Raw genomic sequence first — 15,611 nt, 5'->3', positions numbered from 1 at the left:
ATGTACACAAAACGCCAAAGTAAGAGTTATTTGAAATGCACATTGGGATTTTCTTGTGTACCACACATAGTCTACTCTAAATAGTTAGTAAGATGGCCGCAACAAGTTTTTAGAGTTCAGAGGTGAAGAAAGTTTATTACTAGGTACTTTTGTTCGTGGGTTGTCTAAAATCATATAATTTTGTGAGATTCATTTTCTTATTGCTTGACTCATCTCTGGGCTTCAATAACTGAATTTCTGAAGTTAGTGATGCATGTATTACGAGGTTGGAGAACGTGTATGTTTGCTTTCACCCATTACTTCATTTTTATACAAAATGCTTTATTCAAGTTTTACAATGATTTGTTGATGTATGTTTAAATTTCACCTGATTACTTTTCCATAATTTACAATATTATGTTCTGCTAGCACACCAGACACTGTGTGTGTGTGTGTGTGTGTGTGTGTGTGTGTTTGTGTGTGGCGGGGGGGGGGGGGGGGCATTTATATACGATTTATACACATTTAAAATTGTTTTTACTTTCTTAGTATGTGTTTTTAATGAGTGCCTAAAAGTCTCATGTGGTGTTAGAGAAAAATGCTGAAAACGACATGAGAAGATCAAGTAACTAATGAAGGGATACTGCACTGATTTGGAGAGAGATAGCTTTATGATATAGCTTACTTGGCCAAAAGAAGGGAGAGGTTGGACACACTCTAAAATATTAGAGAATAGTTAATTCAGCATGAAGGGAACTGTGTGGTGGATATAAGTTGTAGAGGGAGACGATAGGCTGACTGCAGTAAGCAGCATCAACAGGGTTGCCACAAGTTCTGAAAATCGGGTAAATATCAGGGAATATCAAACATCTCTGGGAAATTTGGGGAAAAAAGGCTCTGGAAAAAATCTTGTTTGTCTCAGTAGATGAAATGGTCTGTTTACTGAGATGTCGTGCATCATCGCTGGCTGGGCATAGCTGAGTATGTGCACTGCTTCCTACACCTTCATTCTTATTACTTCTCCCCTCTACCACTCCCCGTAGCTTGCAGGCAGTGCTACCACCACTTCTAGCCACTAGCCTAGCAGTTGCTGGCGAGAGACAGGGAAGCGTGAGGAATCATTTGTTTGGATCTGATTCTCGGATGTTGTTGATGCAGGAGCTGGGGATGCTGGTCATGTGTGCACAAGTTGTGTCTGAGTGATTTTGTGCGTGCGTGTTGCGTGCGGGCTCTCATTTTCTGGCAAAAGCTGTGGCCGGAAATTTGGTCCATGTCACTGTGCGCCACCTTTTATTGGATTGTGTTTTATTTTCTGACCGGTGGTTGGCTAAATGGCTCCGAGCACTATCAGACTTAAGTCTGACCAGTGGTCCGCAGCTGACTTGCTGCCCGTGTTTTACGTAAATGGCCAGCCAGTGACAATTCCCTGTGGCTTCCTTAACATTCCTTTCTCGTTTTCCTTAAGTTTTATTTTCTTATACAGAATTTTGGATCTTTTCCCACTTTCTTTGCATGTATGCTTCCATTTTACTAAATTTGTCCACATTCGTTTTTTTTAATGTATGTCAGGGCGCTGATGACATCGACGTTGAGTGCCCTTAAGCCCCAAAACACACACACACGAGAATGTCATTGTCTTTTCTACATGCTTGTCTGTGGCTCAGTGATCATCTTTATATTGAGTTTCTATCTATCCCCATTAGTATTGATTCTCAGAGCATTTGCACAAGTTATCTGTTGCATAGCTTGATCACTGCTGTCTCATTTCGTCAACATGGTGTCTGTGATACATGAATATGTGAGTGGACTTCCCATGACAGACCAAAACCGTAGGCCATTTCTGCGGGTATCTCGAACGGATCAGGCCCGCCAATCTGAAGCTCGTTATTTCGCACTAATATGCAGCTTCTTCCCATTTAATCTTGTCACTGATCTGCCCGCAGGTCGGGTCTGTTTGTGTGTAGTGTAATGTGGAAGATTTTCATTGTTTATCCATGGACCCAGAACTGCAGTGTTCCTCAGCAGGCCAGAGGCCAAGGGCGATTGTTTTTAGGTATTGCTACTGTCTCACTGCACGTACTTTGTGCTTTGCGATGTTTTATAAACATTTTATTTATTCTTGCAAATTTTGGCACTACAAAAATAATTTATTTATTTATTAGGAACTATGGGTGACAACAAGAACAAAATTGTGGCCATCATTGTTAATTTGTAGGCTATGTACTCACATATTTCTCAAAAGAAAATTCACACAGTACCCGTAAAATAATAGACACAACACAGTGGTTAATAACCGACGACAACAAACTTAGTAGAACTAACATTTTATTGGTGATCACATATAGATTTGGTTTACACAGCTCTTCCCAGACTTCTTTCAAGAGGCCTACTTTTTTCTGAGGTTATTTCTGAAATCGATGAAAATATTTTACACCTGTCTTGCAGCTCCAAGGAAGTGCCTCTTTTTGTTTCCTTTTATTGAAATAAAATAACAGTGGTCTTAATGAAATATATATACCATTTTGCTTGCTATCTCCATCTAAAAACAGTTCTTTACAGAAGCCCTTACTTTTTCAAATCATATGTTTACTTACCCTTGACATCTCAAAATTTATGCTCAAATTTGTCTGGAAATCGGTGAATTTCACTTGGGGAAACTTGTGGCAACCTTGATCAAGTATACATGGGTTTCAGAAGCTATGCAGAGATGGTAACAGGATGTTCTGAAGGGAAAGCTCATATCAGCTTAGTTCAGAGGAGCTGGTGTACAAGGAACTGCTCAAAAGAGTGAGAGTTTAGGTGTTTGGCAACTGCATAATAGAGTTTGCAGTTAGTTACAGGTTGATAATGACGGTTCATACAGGTAGATAATTGTCGTAGCCATAGAACTCATTTATAACTGCCTACGTATGTCATGGGCAATTGTACATCATGATGCTGAAAAGGAGAGATATTTAACTAAACAGGTTTTTGTTAGTGATTCAGATTATAAATAAAAAGTGCTAAATTACCCTCTTCAGATCAGTGTAAATGGATACTTTACACTGCACGTAATTGAATTTATTCCATTTCTTTTATTATGTAATGATTATGTAAACCATTTTATCCTTTAAACAAAAGAGAATGATAGTTCTTGTTTGATTGTGAGCAGGGATGGGGTAGGGATGGGCTGGTATCAGATAGATTATATAATGGTAAGACAGAGATCTAGGAACCAGGTTTTAAGTTGTAAGACATTTCCAGGGGCAGATGTGGACTCTGACCACAATCTATTGGTTATGACCTGTAGATTAAAACTGAAGAAACTGCAAAAATGTGGGAAATTAAGGAGATGGGACCTGGATAAACTGAAAGAACCAGAGGTTGTACAGAGTTTCAGAGAGAGCATAAGGGAACAAATGACAGGAATAGGGGAAAGAAATACAGTAGAAGAAGAATGGGTAGCTCTGAGGGATGAAGTAGTGAAGGGAGCAGAGGATAAAGTAGGTAAAAAGACGAGGGCTGCTAGAAATCCTTGGGTAACAGAAGAAATATTGAATTTAATTGATGAAAGGAGAAAATATAAAAATGCAGTAAATGAAGCAGGCAAAAAGGAATACAAACATCTCAAAAATGAGATCGACAGGAAGTGCAAAATGGCTAAACAGGGATGGCTAGAGGTCAAATGTAAGGATGTAGAAGCTTATCTCACTAGGGGTAAGATAGATACTGCCTACAGGAAAATTAGAGAGACCTTTGGAGAGAAGAGAACCACGTGTATGAATATCAAGAGCTCAGATGGAAACCCAGTTCTAAGCAAAGAAGGGAAGGCAGAAAGGTGGAAGGAGTATATAGAAGTTTTATACAAGGGTGATGTACTTGAGGACAATGTTATGGAAATGGAAGAGGATGTAGATGAAGATGAAATGGGAGATACGATACTGCGTGAAGAGTTTGACAGAGCACTGAAAGACCTGAGTCGAAACAAGGCCCCGGGAGTAGACAACATTCCATTAGAACTACTGACGGCCTTGGGAGAGCCAGTCATGACAAAACTCTACCAGCTGGTGAGCAAGATGTATGAGACAGGTGAAATACCCTCAGACTTCAAGAAGAATATAATAATTCCAATCCCAAAGAAAGCAGGTGCTGACAGATGTGAAAATTACCGAACTATCAGTTTAATAAGTCACAGCTGCAAAATACTAACGCGAATTCTTTACAGACGAATGGAAAAACTGGTAGATGCGGACCTCGGGGAGGATCAGTTTGGATTCCGTTGAAATGTTGGAACACGTGAGGCAATACTGACCTTACGACTTATCTTAGAAGAAAGATTAAGAAAAGGCAAACCTACGTTTCTAGCATTTGTAGACTTAGAGAAAGCTTTTGACAATGTTGACTGGAATACTCTTTTTCAAATTCTAAAGGTGGCAGGGGTAAAATACAGGGAGCGAAAGGCTATTTACAATTTGTACAGAAACCAGATGGCAGTCATAAGAGTCGAGGGGCATGAAAGGGAAGCAGTGGTTGGGAAAGGAGTGAGACAGGGTTGTAGCCTCTCCCCGATGTTATTCAATCTGTATATTGAGCAAGCAGTAAAGGAAACAAAAGAAAAATTCGGAGTAGGTATTAAAATCCATGGAGTAGAAATAAAAACTTTGAGGTTCGCCGATGACATCGTAATTCTGTCAGAGACAGCAAAGGACTTGGAAGAGCAGTTGAACGGAAAGGACAGTGTCTTGAAAGGAGGATATAAGATGAACATCAACTAAAGCAAAACGAGGATAATGGAATGTAGTCGAATTATGTCGGGTGATGCTGAGGGAATTAGATTAGGAAATGAGACACTTAAAGTAGTAAAGGAGTTTTGCTATTTAGGAAGTAAAATAACTGACGATGGTCGAAGTAGAGAGGATATAAAATGTAGACTGACAATGGCAAGGAAAGCGTTTCTGAAGAAGAGAAATTTGTTAACATCGAATATAGATTTAAGTGTCAGGAAGTCATTTCTGAAAATATTTGTTTGGAGTGTAGCCATGTATGGAAGTGAAACATGGACGATAACTAGTTTGGACAAGAAGAGAATAGAAGCTTTCGAAATGTGGTGCTACAGAAGAATACTGAAGATAAGGTGGATAGATCACGTAACTAATGAGGAGGTATTGAATAGGATTGGGGAGAAGAGAAGTTTGTGGCACAACTTGACTAGAAGAAGGGATCGGTTGGTAGGACATGTTTTGAGGCATCAAGGGATCACAAATTTAGCATTGGAGGGCAGTGTGGAGGGTAAAAATCGTAGAGGGAGACCGAGAGATGAGTACACTAAACAGATTCAGGAGGATGTAGGTTGCAGTAGGTACTGGGAGATGAAGAAGCTTGCACAGGATAGAGTAGCATGGAGAGCTGCATCAAACCAGTCTCAGGACTGAAGACAACAACAACAACATGATATTTCATGAGTTAGGTGGGTGATGGAATGATATTTTGTGATGACAGCTGATGTGTCTAGAACAATGAGGAGAGACAGTTGAGAAACTGAGTTTTCAAGGTCTGGATAGTATTCGGTTTTAAGTTAACTGGTTAATTACTGATTTCCAATGGTGATGTGTTTGTTGGCACCATAAGAAGAGCAGGAAATCTATATCAGGACTAGATTGGCAGGATATTATCCATGTTTGTAAAAGCTCTAGCGACGTTAAGGGCATTTTTTGGTAACTCTTGCTTACCACTCTATGTGGATTTAATAATTGGCTAATGTACTGAAGGATCAAAGTAAACAAGTGGCATGGTACTATAGAATGTGATATTGCATTACGGATGGCAATTTTATTTGGCCAGTTTTGCATGAACTCTATTACATCCTCTGAAACAGTGTGTCCTGTGATGTGATGTTGTGTGTTTGTTTGCCCATGCACACTCAAATGGAAAAATAACAGATAACTGGTCAGTTTTGGTGTGATTTTGGTAGAGCACTTACTCATGAATGACAAAGGTCCCGAGTTGGAGTCTTGGTCTGGCACACAGTTTTAGTTTGCCAGGAAGTTTCAGTTTATGTGTGTACATATTTTTTCAGTCAGTTTGTGCAATTTGGCATTTGTCACATACGGTACATAAAATATTAGTAGAAATGAGTCACTTTGCCACAGGTATGTCATGTCATTTGCATTTGAGAGATGGAGGTTCACATCACACTATGGCTATTTATGTAAACTTCCACTACATTACAAACACCAGTCATGGCAATTGTTTCTTGAAAAAGAGATGTGATGTCTTCTTTCCACTGTTTGCTCTCAATCTGACCTCCTCCTCTATCTCCAGTGATCTTGTTGATGAGATATTGCCCCCCCCCCCCTCCTAAAAACACACACACACACACACACACACACACACACACACACACACACACACACACACACACACACACACACACAGTGTCATGCTAACATGTTTTGTGTATTTAAGTGTTCTCTATTATAGTACTAAAATTTTGTCACTTCTATGTGTTCTTGTGGCTCATATTATCGACCACACCCACACTACTGTTATATTGTAGCCAGTTAAGATCTGATCTTCAGATAGTGGTATACCTTTTGTTGTGCTCCATCTATAATTACCTTGTTGTCGGTGGGACATTAAACCCTAATCTTCTTTCCTTTTGAGTAAAATCAAACACTGGAAACTGCAGGCAGGAATATCAGCACTGTAAGAAAAGATAGATTGCTGCCTACCATAAAGAAGATGCAGTAAGCTGCAGACAGGCACAATTAAGGCAATTACATAAAGCTTTTGGCCACAACCTTCCTCTCTGATGGTTCTATCTACACCTCTGACAACATTAAATCCACCAGCCCTCAACAGTATCTGCATTTCGACAACTGTCGTCTCTTTCACACCAGAAAATCCCTCCCACACAGCCTGGACACCCGAGGATGGCAGATCTGCAGTGACAAGAATGCCCTTCTTGGTATGCTGGGGGGTCTCACCAAGGTCTTCACAGACAGACACTACCTCCAGACCTAGTCCACACAGATCTCTCATACCATTTCCCCTCACACCACAAATCATTCCACCACCCCCAAGGACCAGTCACAGAGGAGTGTTCCCTTCGTCATGCAGTACGACCCGAAGTTGAACAACTGAACTACATTCTTCACCAGGGCTTTGTTTACCTGTCATCTTGCCCTGAAATGGGGGACATCCTACCCGATAAACTTTCCACCCTTCCTAAAGTTGTGTTGCATCACCCATCCAACCTTGTCAATATCCTATTCACCCTTATGCCACTCGCAATCCCAGCCCCTTGCCATAAGCATTGTATCCCTGTGCAAGACCTGCCCAATCCATCCAGCACTTCCTATTCCAGTCCTGCCACAGGTTTATACCACCCCTTCAGGGGCCAGGCCACCTGTGAAAGCAGCAAAGTCATTTACCAGCTCTGCTGCAGTAATTGCACTGCTTTTTATATATGGTATGACTACCAACCAGCTGCCCACCAGGATGAACAGCCACCACCAAACTGTGGCTCAAAGCAAAGTAGACCACCCTCGTGGCACAACATGCAGCTGAACATACCACACTTGATTTGTGACTGTTTGACCACCCAGGCCATCCCTCCACCACCAGCTTTTTTGAACGGCACAGATTGGAGTTACCTTTACTATGAATTCTCTGTTCCTGTAATTATCTCAGCCTGACCGTATGGTAACATGCTGTCCCCATACCCTCTACCCAACAGTTTCCATCCACACTTTCTGTGCTGTATGTCTGATTCTGCTTATTTGCCACCCTGTGCCAATGCACGCACCAAACTTTTGGTGCTCCTCTCTTTTTTTTGCTCCTTTTGTCTCCCAACTCCCTACCCTACAACCTCCTGGCACTGCATCTGTTGGTATTCTAGGCCCTGCACACTGTACCAGAAAACATTCGTCAATCTCCCCACCCGTACGCTACATGTGCATGAGATGTGTTTGACTGTGTATGAATGGTGTGTGTTTCTCTTTCTGATGAAGGCTGTGGCTGAAAGCTTTATGTAAGTGTATTTTAATTGTGCCTGTCTGCAACTTAATGTGTCTTCTTTTTGGTAAGTAGCAACATGTCTTTTTCTCCATTGGTGATATTCATTTTGATCAGATAATAGCTGAAGCAACTGGGTTTCTAAAGTCTGTCTTATTGCCTGTTTACATTACTTTCTGTTGCCAGAGTAAGGGTACAAAAGTAACTGGGCCTTTTTCACTTCTTGAAGCAATTACTAGAGTTCCTAAGGATTTTAACTTCAATCGGAATATTCATATTTTGTCGTGCATATTTCTACCAATGGCACACAAATCTATCAGAGCCACAAGAGTCAGTGCCTATGATCTGAGTGCTTCTAAGTGTCAGATATTGGTATCATTCTTACCTTCTGCATCACTATTATAATCATTATGCTGATCGTGTACCAGAAGTCATCAGGTCAAGATTGTTATTTAGAAATCTGTTTGTGCATGTTTGTCTTCAGATATGCTGTTCAAGAAATAAGAGCTTGAAGTGTGGACATACGTATATATGACTGTTGTAGAGGATATTGAATTCATGATTACTTGAGATTACATTAAGTGCTTGCATTAACACCAACAGAACATTGTTTATCTGTATGCTTCATGAAAACAGGAAAGTTAGATTTTATTGTTACTCCTTTATTTTCTTACAGATAACTCTGTTGGAGACATGTCGGAGTCCAGTGATTTGGATCGTCAGATAGAGCAACTTAAGAAATGTGAAATAATAAAAGAATCGGAAGTGAAAGCACTTTGTGCCAAAGCCCGAGAAATCTTGGTGGAAGAAAGCAATGTTCAGAGAGTCGATTCCCCAGTAACAGTAAGAAAATTCACATTAAGAAATTTCTAATTATTTTTTTAGCCTGTAGAAGTTGAGTAGTCTAATTTTTACAGTGTGCATGAGATATAAGATTATTCTTTGTATTGAGTATAATTGTAGACTCCATGAGCTCTTGGTGTAAATTGTACTTTCTATTTGCCTTTCTTTGTCACAGGTATGTGGTGATATACATGGACAGTTTTACGATCTGAAAGAACTATTTAAAGTTGGTGGTGATGTTCCTGAAACAAATTATCTTTTTATGGGTGACTTTGTTGATAGAGGTTTCTACAGTGTGGAGACATTCTTATTGCTTTTGGCATTGAAGGTAAACTATTTCTGCATTGTTTCATATAAACAAAAAAATTGCTGCCGATGTAATTGTTTGATGCCTTACCGGAAAGACCTTGTTTGACATATTAAGTTTATTAAATTTGTTGCTTTACTACTAAGACTGCAGTTTGCAGAAAAAATATTTTTACACTGGATGTGGATGGTGAGGCAGGGTGATACATCTTGTGTCCAGGCGGAGGCAGTTCTATAATCTGTCAGTAAACTGAAGTACAAACAGCAGTTGTGATGGGGGAAGATATTCCCGGAAGAATGCTTAAACTGCCGTACAGTAGGACTAAGATCTAATTTGCTGCCTAGCAATACAGTGCAGTGTGCTGTGATTTACATAGCTTCTGTTCATGAACATTTCGTGCTCTAGTTTATTAGTTACTTTTTTTCCCCCAATGAAGTGTTCACACATTTAGTGAAAATAGACATTGCCTGAGCTGTGCACTGCAGAATGGTTGTTATAATGTTGTAGAAGTTTGTAGATGCTCCTTGTCATGTAGCTAGGTAGGCAGAGTAAGGGAAATCACCTGCTCTCGCTTCAGTTTACAGACAACTATAACACTGTGTGCTTACATGGCTTCTCACATTTATTATTATATGGCTGTAGCCGTCAGTAGAATAAAGGTTTTTGATGTCATTTTTCTTTTATAGAGAAAAATATCACTTTACAATTTTTTACAGACTGTGGACTGCAGTTCAAAGAAATTATTCAAAAGTGATATTCAGGTTATTATTGATCCATCTATGGTACATCTTACGAATTTAGGGCCATTTTAGGATCACTCTATAGAGTGATTTGGTAATTATTGTAAACAGATGCTCTGAGTTTTCAATGAATCTACAATTTGTCGTACACTCAAAATTTGCTTTCAGTAGTAGGAAATGTGTGGTGTCAGTCATTATTTACATACAGCATATTATGGCATTGCCTTGGATTGTAGACTCGTCTTCTTGAATGTAGTAATTTGTCATTTCTGTAAAGGAACTTGTACACATTCTTCATAGGCATTTACAGTCAGCATTTAATTCAGTTGCGACAGTCTGTAGAAGAGTTTCTTACACCCGAATAACAGGGTGAGCCATAGCTCAGTTCGACTAATACTTCAATCTCTGATATTGACAGGGTTTGCTAATTGTAGCTAAATTTGCTAAGATATGGTTTAAAGATCCTAAAAGGATGTTGTGTGCATGTAGGTAATATGGAGACAATAGAGGGTTTAAATTAGATTGTCTAAGGGTAAGACAGAGGTTTAAAAACAAAATCTTTGACTGCAAAATATTTCCAGGAGCAGATGCGGACTCTGACCAGATTGTGTTACATGAAATATAGACAAAAGCTGAAGAAACTATAGAAATCTTCTAGATACCAAGTAGTGGCTGTAGAAGACCAACACAAGACCCAGTAGAAATCATTGGGTGGCACTTAAAATATACAAGCTACTCAACAAAAGAGAAAATAATAAAACTGGACCAGGCAAAAGGGAATACAGGGATCAAAAAATGAGATTGACAGAAAATTTAAAGTTATAAACCAGTACTTGGATGAGGAGAAATGCAGATCTGGAGAATCCTGACTGTGCGAAATATGAATACTGCATACAGAAAAATTAAGCTTGCTTTTGCAGGAAAGAGAATCATGAACTGAAGAGTGCAAATGGAAAGTCAGTACTTGGAGAAGGAAAGACAGCTGTAAGGTAGAATGAATACACACAAAGTCAGTGCAAAGGAAAGGTACTCGAAGACAACATAGGCTAAACATAATAATATCATTTTCTAGCTGCACCTTTGCAGTTTTCTAGTGGCTGTTGTCTACAGCAGAGCTAGTATTCTGGGAAGGAAATTCTCTCCTGCCTAGAGTTGGTTGGCCTGTCTTTCCCTAATCGTGCTAAATAGGTTGTGTAGGAGACACGAGAGGCTGGCTTAAGGGTAAGCAATTTTCTCCAAGGTGACAGGTCTTCACCATCACCTATTGAAAACAAACTCTTGAAAATTGGATGAAGGCAGGAATGTTGAAACAGTTTTGAGGATATCTGTGAGCTCAACCGTCCTTGGGATAGGAGTTGTGTGTTCTCGTGGACTAAGGTGGTGTTTTAGAGTGTGTTTCTCAGCTGGGAGTAAGTGAACAACCAAGCTATTTCTTGTAGTATGGAAAGTAGAGGTAATTCAAAAGTGTGGATGTTCAACAAATTCCTGTTTTGTTGTGGAGATGATAAGAGGAGGTCCCTAGGGACCAGTTGGAGACAGTGTATGAACTATTAGCACAGTAAATTTTCCAGTCCAGAGGTCAGATCTTGAAATCTTACTGGGAGTAGTTACAACACAGCTGCAGAATTTTAATTATTGCCATTCTAGTAGGGATAAGTTTAATCCTATTTTGTGAGTTAGTTGTGCTGGTGACCCTCTGTTATACAAATTTTACATGTCTAGCTCTGCAGAGAATTCATTTGGTTCTACCAATAAATGTTTATGATTAAATCTACAGAGAAGTGCATTGGGTGTTATCGTGAGCATTGCACATAGTTCAGAGTGCATGGACTCTGGCCACAGACACGACTGAGATTTTTGTGATGATATGGAACTTCAAAGGACAAATGAAAGGAACGTTCCATAGAAAGTGGATGAGTATAAGTCCGGATGCAGTCAAAAACATTCAGACAGAGCACTGAAAGATGTAAGTTGATGATGCGCATGTAGTTCCTCGGAACTATTGAGACCCTTCGGAAAACGAACCCTGAGAAAACTATTTCACCTAGTAAGCAAGATGTGATAGGTGCAGAACACCCTTAGATGTAAAAAAAAAAAAAAGAGTGTAACCATTCCAGTTCCATAGACGGCAGATGTAAGTGTGAATATTACCAAACCATAAGTTTAATAAGTTATGCTTGCACAAATAATTCTTTAAACCTGCCTTTATCATATTGTTACTGGTCTCCAGGTTTTTGATTCAGCTGTTTCACCTGTTGCCAGTTCCACATGTGCATCGTTACTTCTAACCAGGTGTTCAAACATTTCTTATATTGGTGCCATTTTAATGCCTTTTAGTTTAGCTTGTGCTCTGATTAGTATAAAATTTCGCTCAGTCAGTACCTCTCATTCAAAGATAGCTGAACTGGTCTAAATGGGTGCTGCTTGTTACAGGAATAACTGCTACACGGTCAACAGATAAAACTTTTGATCCTTTATCTCTGCTAGTCTGTTTCCTTTATATACATATCTTGAATGGCTTAAATGACTGTTCTTACATTCGCCAAAATAAACAGAAAAACAGGTGTTGACTCTATTCAATCATTCCATCTTTTAATGAAAAACTGTGGAATTGGGTTGAGATGTAGCATGTGAGTAAAACAAGCATTGTATGTAGTAATGGTTCATTCGCACAATAAATTTATTTGGTCGAGTGACATGCAGATTGCTTAATGTTCCTCACACCCATACTCTTGCTCCTATGGTAAGTTGAAGCAGTGATAATTGTGTGCTGTAATGATTATGTATAACATTCATGAATTCTGAAAGCAAAGTTCATAAGTTTGTTACCATTTGACTTCCACTGAACAGTCACAGTAAGGCTTTCATATAACTCATGAATAGTCCATGTAACTCCACACTCCATGCAACACAGTTTGTTTACCTTCTGCTAGACATATTCATATTAATCTCATCAGTTATTTAATTTTTTTCAAAACCACACTCCATCTACTTTCTGTCACTACGTTATCATGGTTCTTTCTCTCTTCTTCTTTATGGATAGTCTTCACACAAAAATTAATTCCTTCTTTTCTTGTCCTGTCAATAGATATGCCCCTTCTCTTCTTGAGCTTTCTCCAAAGAATATTTTGCATGCTTTATGTTCAGTTAAGATATTGCCAATACATCCCGCCGAGATGCCATTGCTCAGCCCCTCTGACAAAATTCTTTGTGTCTGGAAGTATTCCAAAACTGCTCCACTTTCTCTTCTTGTTACAGTAACTTCAACACTAAAACCAATCCTCCATTAACACATTTCCATTACTTACACCATATTTCCACCCCATGTGAACTGTCTCCACTGTTGTTTAATTACACAGATGTCAATTTTTGTTCTGCTGGACATCGTACTTCATATGCATACACACACAAAAGTTCTGTTAATAATTCACAAAAGCTACAACAAGCATATACATTTACAAATAAGATTACACATATTTCAATATACGTGCTCAATTTTAACATTTTTATGAAAGAAAAACTCTGACCACAATCTATTGGTTATGACCTGTAGATTAAAACTGAAGAAACTGCAAAAATGTGGGAAATTAAGGAGATGGGACCTGGATAAACTGAAAGAACCAGAGGTTGTACAGAGTTTCAGAGAGAGCATAAGGGAACAAATGACAGGAATAGGGGAAAGAAATACAGTAGAAGAAGAATGGGTAGCTCTGAGGGATGTAGTAGTGAAGGCAGCAGAGGATAAAGTAGGTAAAAAGACGAGGGCTGCTAGAAATCCTTGGGTAACAGAAGAAATATTGAATTTAATTGATGAAAGGAGAAAATATAAAAATGCAGTAAATGAAGCAGGCAAAAAGGAATACAAACGTCTCAAAAATGATATCGACAGGAAGTGCAAAATGGCTAAACAGGGATGGCTAGAGGACAAATGTAAGGATGTAGAAGCTTATCTCACTAGGGGTAAGATAGATACTGCCTACAGGAAAATTAAAGAGACCTTTGGAGAGAAGAGAACCACGTGTATGAATATCAAGAGCTCAGATGGCAGCCCAGTTCTAAGCAAAGAAGGGAAGGCAGAAAGGTGGAAGGAGTATATAGAAGGTTTATACAAGGGCGATGTACTTGAGGACAATATTATGGAAATAGAAGAGGATGTAGATGAAGACGAAATGGGAGATACGATACTGCGTGAAGAGTTTGACAGAGCACTGAAAGACCTGAGTCGAAACAAGGCCCCCGGAGTAGACAACATTCCATTAGAACTACTGACGGCCTTGGGAGAGCCAGTCATGACAAAACTCTACCAGCTGGTGAGCAAGATGTATGAGACAGGCGAAATACCCTCAGACTTCAAGAAGAATATAATAATTCCAATCCCAAAGAAAGCAGGTGCTGACAGATGTGAAAATTACCGAACTATCAGTTTAATAAGCCACGGCTGCAAAATACTAACGCGAATTCTTTACAGACGAATGGAAAAACTGGTAGATGCAGACCTCGGGGAGGATCAGTTTGGATTCCGTCGAAATGTTGGAACACGTGAGGCAATACTGACCTTACGACTTATCTTAGAAGAAAGATTAAGAAAAGGCAAACCTACGTTTCTAGCATTTGTAGACTTAGAGAAAGCTTTTGACAATGTTGACTGGAATACTCTTTTTCAAATTCTAAAGGTGGCAGGGGTAAAATACAGGGAGCGAAAGGCTATTTATAATTTGTACAAAAACCAGATGGCAGTAATAAGAGTCGAGGGGCATGAAAGGGAAGCAGTGGTTGGGAAAGGAGTGAGACAGGGTTGTAGCCTCTCCCCGATGTTATTCAATCTGTATATTGAGCAAGCAGTAAAGGAAACAAAAGAAAAATTTGGAGTAGGTATTAAAATTCATGGAGACGAAGTAAAAACCTTGAGGTTCGCCGATGACATTGTAATTCTGTCAGAGACGGCAAAGGACTTGGAAGAGCAGTTGAACGGAATGGACAGTGTCTTGAAAGGAGGATATAAGATGAACATTAACAAAAGCAAAACGAGGATAATGGAATGTAGTCAAATTAAATCTGGTGATGCTGAGGGAATTAGATTAGGAAATGAGACACTTAAAGTAGTAAAGGAGTTTTGCTATTTAGGGAGTAAAATAACTGATGATGGTCGAAGTAGAGAGGATATAAAATGTAGACTGGCAATGGCAAGGAAAGCGTTTCTGAAGAAGAGAAATTTGTTAACATCGAATATAGATTTATGTATCAGGAAGTCGTTTCTGAAAGTATTTGGTTGGAGTGTAGCCATGTATGGAAGTGAAACATGGACGATAACTAGTTTGGACAAGAAGAGAATAGAAGCTTTCGAAATGTGGTGCTACAGAAGAATACTGAAGATAAGGTGGATAGATCACGTAACTAATGAGGAGGTATTGAATAGGATTGGGGAGAAGAGAAGTTTGTGGCACAACTTGACTAGAAGAAGGGATCGGTTGGTAGGACATGTTTTGAGGCATCAAGGGATCACAAATTTAGCATTGGAGGACAGCGTGGAGGGTAAAAATCGTAGAGGGAGACCGAGAGATGAGTACACTAAGCAGATTCAGAAGGATGTAGGTTGCAGTAGGTACTGGGAGATGAAGCAGCTTGCACAGGATAGAGTAGCATGGAGAGCTGCATCAAACCAGTCTCAGGACTGAAGACAACAACAACAACAACATGAAAGAAAAGCCAATAAAACATCAATCAAATCAACATTAAAACCATAGACA

At 39.4% G+C, this 15,611-nt stretch overlaps 1 protein-coding gene across 1 annotated transcript in view; it reads left to right on the top strand.

Annotated features, from left to right (window-relative positions):
• Positions 1-15,611, top strand: part of LOC126283965 (serine/threonine-protein phosphatase 4 catalytic subunit) — a 42,070-nt gene that overhangs the window by 927 nt on the left and 25,532 nt on the right. Inside the window, exons 2-3 of the mRNA XM_049982424.1 lie at positions 8,651-8,817; positions 8,993-9,145. Coding sequence (XP_049838381.1) covers positions 8,668-8,817; positions 8,993-9,145 — 303 coding nt within the window. The 5' untranslated portion in view covers positions 8,651-8,667. The remainder of the gene's footprint in view (positions 1-8,650; positions 8,818-8,992; positions 9,146-15,611) is intronic.

The sequence above is a fragment of the Schistocerca gregaria genome, chromosome 8 (assembly GCF_023897955.1).
Source record: "Schistocerca gregaria isolate iqSchGreg1 chromosome 8, iqSchGreg1.2, whole genome shotgun sequence".
NCBI classification, from domain to species: Eukaryota; Metazoa; Arthropoda; class Insecta; order Orthoptera; family Acrididae; genus Schistocerca; species Schistocerca gregaria.
Note: the sequence above shows the minus strand (reverse complement) of the source record. Positions and strands in the feature narration are given on the sequence as shown.